Source organism: Salvelinus fontinalis, chromosome 39 (genome assembly GCF_029448725.1).
Source record: "Salvelinus fontinalis isolate EN_2023a chromosome 39, ASM2944872v1, whole genome shotgun sequence".
Lineage (NCBI taxonomy): Eukaryota > Metazoa > Chordata > Actinopteri > Salmoniformes > Salmonidae > Salvelinus > Salvelinus fontinalis.
In genome coordinates this window covers 2,258,817-2,267,238 of record NC_074703.1, presented here as the reverse complement: position 1 = coordinate 2,267,238, position 8,422 = coordinate 2,258,817, and the positions used below count along the sequence as shown (strand labels likewise).

General features: G+C 44.6%; 1 protein-coding gene across 1 annotated transcript in view; it reads left to right on the top strand.

Moving 5' to 3' along the window:
• The window catches only part of hmga2 (high mobility group AT-hook 2), a 103,101-nt gene extending 97,405 nt beyond the window's left edge, over nucleotides 1–5,696 (top strand). The window contains exon 5 of the mRNA XM_055905845.1: nucleotides 5,101–5,696. Coding sequence (XP_055761820.1) covers nucleotides 5,101–5,154 — 54 coding nt within the window. The 3' untranslated portion in view covers nucleotides 5,155–5,696. The remainder of the gene's footprint in view (nucleotides 1–5,100) is intronic.
• Nucleotides 5,697–8,422: the final 2,726 nt, after the last annotated feature.

The window sequence follows — 8,422 nt, the reverse complement described above, 5'->3', positions numbered from 1 at the left end:
GTTAATCACTAACACCGCTCTAGTTTATCCCCTGTTAATCACTAACACCTCTCTAGTTTAGCCCCTCTGTTAATCACTAACACCGCTCTAGTTTATCCCCCCTGTTAATCACTAACACCTCTCTAGTTTAGCCCCTCTATTAATCACTAACACCTCTCTAGTTTAGATCCCCTGTTAATCACTAACACCTCTCTAGTTTATCCCCCCTGTTAATCACTAACACCTCTCTAGTTTATCCCCCTTGTTAATCACTAACACCTCTCTAGTTTAGATCCCCTGTTAATCACTAACACCGCTCTAGTTTAGCCCCCCTGTTAATCACTAACACCTCTCTAGTTCAGCCCCCTGTTAATCACTAACACCTCTCTAGTTTATCCCCCTGTTAATCACTAACACCTCTCTAGTTTAGCCCCCCTGTTAATCACTAACACCTCTCTAGTTCAGCCCCCCTGTTAATCACTAACACCTCTCTAGTTTAGCCCCTCCTGTTAATCACTAACACCTCTCTAGTTTACATCCCCTGTTAATCACTAACACCTCTCTAGTTTAGCCCCTCTGTTAATCACTAACACCTCTCTAGTTTAGCCCCTCTGTTAATCACTAACACCTCTCTAGTTTATCCCCCCTGTTAATCACTAACTCCTCTCTAGTTTAGATCCCCTTTTAATCACTAACACCTCTCTAGTTTAGCCCCCCTGTTAATCACTAACACCTCTCTAGTTTAGCCCCTCTGTTAATCACTAACACCTCTCTAGTTTAGCCCCTCCTGTTAATCACTAACACCTCTCTAGTTTAGCCCCCCTGTTAATCACTAACACCTCTCTAGTTTAGATCCCCTGTTAATCACTAACTCCTCTCTAGTTTAGATCCCCTGTTAATCACTAACACCTCTAGTTTAGCCCCTCCTGTTAATCACTAACACCTCTCTAGTTTAGCCCCCCTGTTAATCACTAACACCTCTCTAGTTCAGCCCTCCTGTTAATCACTAACACCTCTCTAGTTTATCCCCCCTGTTAATCACTAACACCTCTCTAGTTTAGCCCCTCCTGTTAATCACTAACACCTCTCTAGTTTATCCCCCCTGTTAATCACTAACACCTCTCTAGTTTACCCCCCCTGTTAATCACTAACACCTCTCTAGTTTAGCCCCTCCTGTTAATCACTAACACCTCTCTAGTTTATCCCCCCTGTTAATCACTAACACCTCTCTAGTTTATCCCCCTGTTAATCACTAACACCTCTCTATTTTAGCCCCCCTGTTAATCACTAACACCTCTCTAGTTTATCCCCCCTGTTAATCACTAACACCTCTCTAGTTTACCCCCCCCCTGTTAATCACTAACACCTCTCTAGTTTATCCCCCTGTTAATCACTAACACCGCTCTAGTTTAGCCCCCCTGTTAATCACTAACACCTCTCTAGTTTATCCCCCTGTTAATCACTAACACCTCTCTAGTTCAGCCCTCCTGTTAATCACTAACACCTCTCTAGTTTATCCCCCCTGTTAATCACTAACACCTCTCTAGTTTATCCCCCTGTTAATCACTAACACCTCTCTAGTTTATCCCCCCTGTTAATCACTAACTCCTCTCTAGTTTAGATCCCCTTTTAATCACTAACACCTCTCTAGTTTAGCCCCCCTGTTAATCACTAACACCTCTCTAGTTTAGCCCCTCTGTTAATCACTAACACCTCTCTAGTTTAGCCCCTCCTGTTAATCACTAACACCTCTCTAGTTTAGCCCCCCTGTTAATCACTAACACCTCTCTAGTTTAGATCCCCTGTTAATCACTAACTCCTCTCTAGTTTAGATCCCCTGTTAATCACTAACACCTCTAGTTTAGCCCCTCCTGTTAATCACTAACACCTCTCTAGTTTAGCCCCCCTGTTAATCACTAACACCTCTCTAGTTCAGCCCTCCTGTTAATCACTAACACCTCTCTAGTTTATCCCCCCTGTTAATCACTAACACCTCTCTAGTTTAGCCCCTCCTGTTAATCACTAACACCTCTCTAGTTTATCCCCCCTGTTAATCACTAACACCTCTCTAGTTTACCCCCCCTGTTAATCACTAACACCTCTCTAGTTTAGCCCCTCCTGTTAATCACTAACACCTCTCTAGTTTATCCCCCCTGTTAATCACTAACACCTCTCTAGTTTATCCCCCTGTTAATCACTAACACCTCTCTATTTTAGCCCCCTTGTTAATCACTAACACCTCTCTAGTTTATCCCCCCTGTTAATCACTAACACCCCTCTAGTTTACCCCCCCTGTTAATCACTAACACCTCTCTAGTTTATCCCCCTGTTAATCACTAACACCTCTCTAGTTTAGATCCCCTGTTAATCACTAACACCTCTCTAGTTTAGCCCCCCTGTTAATCACTAACACCTCTCTAGTTTATCCCCCTGTTAATCACTAACACCTCTTTAGTTTAGATCCCCTGTTAATCACTAACACCTCTCTAGTTTATCCTCCTGTTAATCACTAACACCTCTCTAGTTTATCCCCCTGTTAATCACTAACACCTCTCTAGTTTATCCCCCTGTTAATCATTAACACCTCTCTAGTTTAGATCCCCTGTTAATCACTAACACCTCTCTAGTTTATCCCCCTTGTTAATCACTAACACCTCTCTAGTTTAGATCCCCTGTTAATCACTAACACCTCTCTAGTTTAGATCCCCTGTTAATCACTAACACCTCTCTAGTTTAGATCCCCTGTTAATCACTAACACCTCTCTATTTTAGATCCCCTGTTAATCACTAACACCTCTCTATTTTAGATCCCCTGTTAATCACTAACACCTCTCTAGTTTATCCCCCTGTTAATCACTAACACCTCTCTAGTTTAGATCCCCTGTTAATCACTAACACCTCTCTAGTTTAGATCCCCTGTTAATCACTAACACCTCTCTAGTTTAGATCCCCTGTTAATCACTAACACCTCTCTAGTTTAGATCCCCTGTTAATCACTAACACCTCTCTATTTTAGATCCCCTGTTAATCACTAACACCTCTCTATTTTATATCCCCTGTTAATCACTAACACCTCTCTAGTTTATCCTCCTGTTAATCACTAACACCTCTCTAGTTTATCCCCCTGTTAATCACTAACACCTCTCTAGTTTATCCCCCTGTTAATCACTAACACCTCTCTAGTTTAGATCCCCTGTTAATCATTAACACCTCTCTAGTTTAGATCCCCTGTTAATCACTAACACCTCTCTAGTTTATCCCCCTTGTTAATCACTAACACCTCTCTAGTTTAGATCCCCTGTTAATCACTAACACCTCTCTAGTTTAGATCCCCTGTTAATCACTAACACCTCTCTAGTTTAGATCCCCTGTTAATCACTAACACCTCTCTAGTTTAGATCCCCTGTTAATCACTAACACCTCTCTATTTTAGATCCCCTGTTAATCACTAACACCTCTCTATTTTAGATCCCCTGTTAATCACTAACACCTCTCTAGTTTATCCCCCTGTTAATCACTAACACCTCTCTATTTTAGATCCCCTGTTAATCACTAACACCTCTCTAGTTTATCCCCCTGTTAATCACTAACACCTCTCTAGTTTAGATCCCCTGTTAATCACTAACACCTCTCTAGTTTAGATCCCCTGTTAATCACTAACACCTCTCTATTTTAGATCCCCTGTTAATCACTAACACCTCTCTATTTTAGATCCCCTGTTAATCACTAACACCTCTCTAGTTTATCCTCCTGTTAATCACTAACACCTCTCTAGTTTATCCCCCTGTTAATCACTAACACTTCTCTAGTTTATCCCCCTGTTAATCACTAACACCTCTCTAGTTTAGATCCCCTGTTAATCATTAACACCTCTCTAGTTTAGATCCCCTGTTAATCACTAACACCTCTCTAGTTTATCCCCCTTGTTAATCACTAACACCTCTCTAGTTTAGATCCCCTGTTAATCACTAACACCTCTCTAGTTTAGATCCCCTGTTAATCACTAACACCTCTCTAGTTTATCCCCCCTGTTAATCACTAACACCTCTCTAGTTTAGCCCCCCTGTTAATCACTAACACCTCTCTAGTTTAGATCCCCTGTTAATCACTAATGGTTTATAAATGTCCAAACTTCAGTAGCTCCTTCCTACTTCCTCCTCCCTTCCCTCCCTCCTTCCCTTTCACTCCACTCTCATTGGTTCTCCTGGCTGTGTCACATGGTAGCGTTTAGTGGACCCTTCACAGCTGAAGTGTCTGCTGCATTAATGAATGGAGAGGGAGGGAGGGAGGGAGGGAGGGAGGGAGGGAGGGGTCCTGTAATGCAGACAAGCTTTCGCCTCTCTCTGTCTCTCTCTCTCTGCTGAATGGGAATACTGCTTCAGACTCTGGTCGCGTTCCCAAACAGCATCCTATTCCCTTCGTAGTGTACTGCTTTAGACCAGAGTCTATGGGGGCCCTGTGAGGTGAATAGGATGGCATTTGGGACACGTCCTCGGCCGCAGCCTGGGAAAGGAAGAGGGTTATAAATTGTGTCAGGTTGGCTTCCCCCAGAATAAAATGGAAGCCATGTGGAAAATGAAAATCCATTTGAATCTGAAAAGCGAGGAAGGCTGAGATGGAGGGGGTTTTCTCCCTGTTCCATGGTGGTCGCTGCTCGGTCATCTTGGGAAGACTTTTTTAAAAGTTGGAAACACCCGCTACAGTGTTCTTGTGTAAGCCTGTTAAGAGAGTCTGTGAAACTATGCACTCAACACATTGTTAGGGAGGGGGGGGGGGGGGGGAGTGCTTTCCAGGAAGTGCTTTCTGGGAATACGTTGTATATCAAAGGAGGTCAACTCCTGTAGTAAAACCTGTTCATTCAGGAATTTGAACTAACCTTGTATTTCTCTGTCTCTTTCATGTAGTTTCATGCTCCAACAAGTCCTGATGCTTTGCTATGTTGTTATGTTACTATATGTTCAAATAATGTCTTGTCAGTTTCATTTTGTTAGGCTAACCCTTACATAAAGGTTGCTCATAAGAAAAGTAGGACAACCAAGTGTAGCTTTTCTCCTTCATTAGAAGAAGCAGTGTTCTGTTGAAAAGTGTGAAACTGACCGGGTCATTGTGTTGCCCCTGCAGGAAGGAGGAGAAGAAGAAGAGGAGGAAGAGGAGGAGTCTGGAGAGGAGGATTAAAGAACAACATCATTTGACCTCTACTTCCTTGTAGCAGTTCTTCCTCCTGGGGAACCACTGCCTTCACCACTTACTAAGGACGTTGATCCATGACCTCTGACCTCTGTCCACTCTCACATCATACTGTTTTCATTTGACACTTTTGTTTGTTGTTTATTTCGTTTTGTTTGTTTGTTTGTTTTTGATTCTGAGATGAACACACATTAATCCTCAGAGCCGCAAAAAGAAAACACTAAATATGACACCCAAGAGGCGCTGCACCTCTTTACAACAACAGTCGTGTTTTATCTGCTGTAACGACAGAGGTTCTGGGGTTGTAACGCTGCAGTTTCTACTCCCGTCGTTGTCGACTGATTCTCCAGGCTGTCTGTCTTTGAGGGAGAGATAGAAACTGATAAAAAGTCTGTTATTGTCATTCAGAAATTGCGACCATATGGCTGCTGTTTCAGTACAGCAGAGGTCTAGAAAACGCAGACCACCCCCCTCGAGTGTCGGACCACCAAACACAGACCACCCCCCTCGAGTCCCGTGTCGGACCACCAAACACAGACCACCCCCCATCGAGTCCCGTGTCGGACCACCAAACACAGACCACCCCCCTCGAGTCCCGTGTCGGACCACCAAACACAGACCAACCCCCTCGAGTCCCGTGTCGGACCACCAAACACAGACCACCCCCCTCGAGTCCCGTGTCGGACCACCAAACACAGACCAACCCCCTCGAGTGTCGGACCACCAAACACAGACCACCCCCCTCGAGTGTCGGACCACCAAACACAGACCACCCCCCATCGAGTCCCGTGTCGGACCACCAAACACAGACCAACCCCCTCGAGTCCCGTGTCGGACCACCAAACACAGACCAACCCCCTCGAGTCCCGTGTCGGACCACCAAACACAGACCAACCCCCTCGAGTCCCGTGTCGGACCACCAAACACAGACCACCCCCCTCGAGTCCCGTGTCGGACCACCAAACACAGACCAACCCCCTCGAGTGTCGGACCACCAAACACAGACCACCCCCTCGAGTCCCGTGTCGGACCACCAAACACAGACCAACCCCCTCGAGTCCTGTGTCGGACCACCAAACACAGACCAACCCCCTCGAGTCCCGTGTCGGACCACCAAACACAGACCACCCCCCTCGAGTCCCGTGTCGGACCACCAAACACAGACCAACCCCCTCGAGTGTCGGACCACCAAACACAGACCACCCCCCTCGAGTCCCGTGTCGGACCACCAAACACAGACCAACCCCCTCGAGTCCCGTGTCGGACCACCAAACACAGACCACCCCCCTCGAGTCCCGTGTCGGACCACCAAACACAGACCAACCCCCTCGAGTGTCGGACCACCAAACACAGACCACCCCCCTCGAGTGTCGGACCACCAAACACAGACCACCCCCCATCGAGTCCCGTGTCGGACCACCAAACACAGACCAACCCCCTCGAGTCCCGTGTCGGACCACCAAACACAGACCAACCCCCTCGAGTCCCGTGTCGGACCACCAAACACAGACCAACCCCCTCGAGTCCCGTGTCGGACCACCAAACACAGACCACCCCCCTCGAGTCCCGTGTCGGACCACCAAACACAGACCAACCCCCTCGAGTGTCGGACCACCAAACACAGACCACCCCCTCGAGTCCCGTGTCGGACCACCAAACACAGACCAACCCCCTCGAGTCCTGTGTCGGACCACCAAACACAGACCAACCCCCTCGAGTCCCGTGTCGGACCACCAAACACAGACCACCCCCCTCGAGTCCCGTGTCGGACCACCAAACACAGACCAACCCCCTCGAGTGTCGGACCACCAAACACAGACCACCCCCCTCGAGTGTCGGACCACCAAACACAGACCAACCCCCTCGAGTCCCGTGTCGGACCACCAAACACAGACCAACCCCCTCGAGTCCCGTGTCGGACCACCAAACACAGACCAACCCCCTCGAGTCCCGTGTCGGACCACCAAACACAGACCAACCCCCTCGAGTCCAGTGTCGGACCACCAAACACAGACCACCCCCCTCGAGTCCCGTGTCGGACCACCAAACACAGACCACCCCCCTCGAGTCCCGTGTCGGACCACCAAACACAGACCACCCCCCTCGAGTGTCGGACCACCAAACACAGACCACCCCCCTCGAGTCCCGTGTCGGACCACCAAACACAGACCACCCCCCTCGAGTCCAGTGTCGGACCACCAAACACAGACCACCCCCCTCGAGTCCCGTGTCGGACCACCAAACACAGACCACCCCCCTCGAGTCCCGTGTCGGACCACCAAACACAGGGAGACAGACGACTCTCTCTTCAAGTCAGGTTATTTTAATCTACCATGTTTTTAATCTACCGTGGAATTGCTTCTTCTTTTTTTATAACAAATTGGCTTCTTTAACTTGCTAAAAATCCCACCTTTTTAATTGATGAATTCCTCAGTTGAGGTTGTTGGATATTAGCAGGTATGTTGATTTTTCATCATATGCGTTTTACTGGCAGTTAGTCTCTTTAACCAAGAACCTTTTTCACCTGCTTTTCCTTTAGCATTTTATATTGTGATAATTATCATTTTATATTGTGATAATTATCATTTTATATTGTCATAATTATCATTTTATATTGTGATTATTATCATTTTATATTGTGATTATTATCATTTTATATTCTGATTATTATCATTTTATATTGTGATAATTATCATTTTATATTGTGATAATAATCATTTTATATTGTGATAATAATCATTTTATATTGTCACAATTATCATTTTATATTGTGATAATAATCATTTTATATTGTGATAATAATCATTTTATATTGTGATAATAATCATTTTATATTGTGATAATAATCATTTTATATTGTGATAATAATCATGTTATATTGTGATAATTAGCATTTTATATTGTGATAATTATCATTTTACATTGTGATAAATCATTTAATATTGTGATAATAATCATGTTATATTGTGATAATAATCACAATATATAATCACAATATAAAATGATTATTATCACAATAAAAATGATTTATCACAATATAAAATTATAATTATCACAATATAAAATGATTATTATCACAATATAAAATGATAATTATCACAATATAAAATGATAATAATCACAATATAAAATGATAATTATCACAATATAAAAGGAGGTAATATGATGGAAGGATCTTAATGGAGGTAATATGATATTATTGGTTTTACACTGCTCTTATAAATAATGTATTTTTATTGTTTTCTCTATTAGGAAA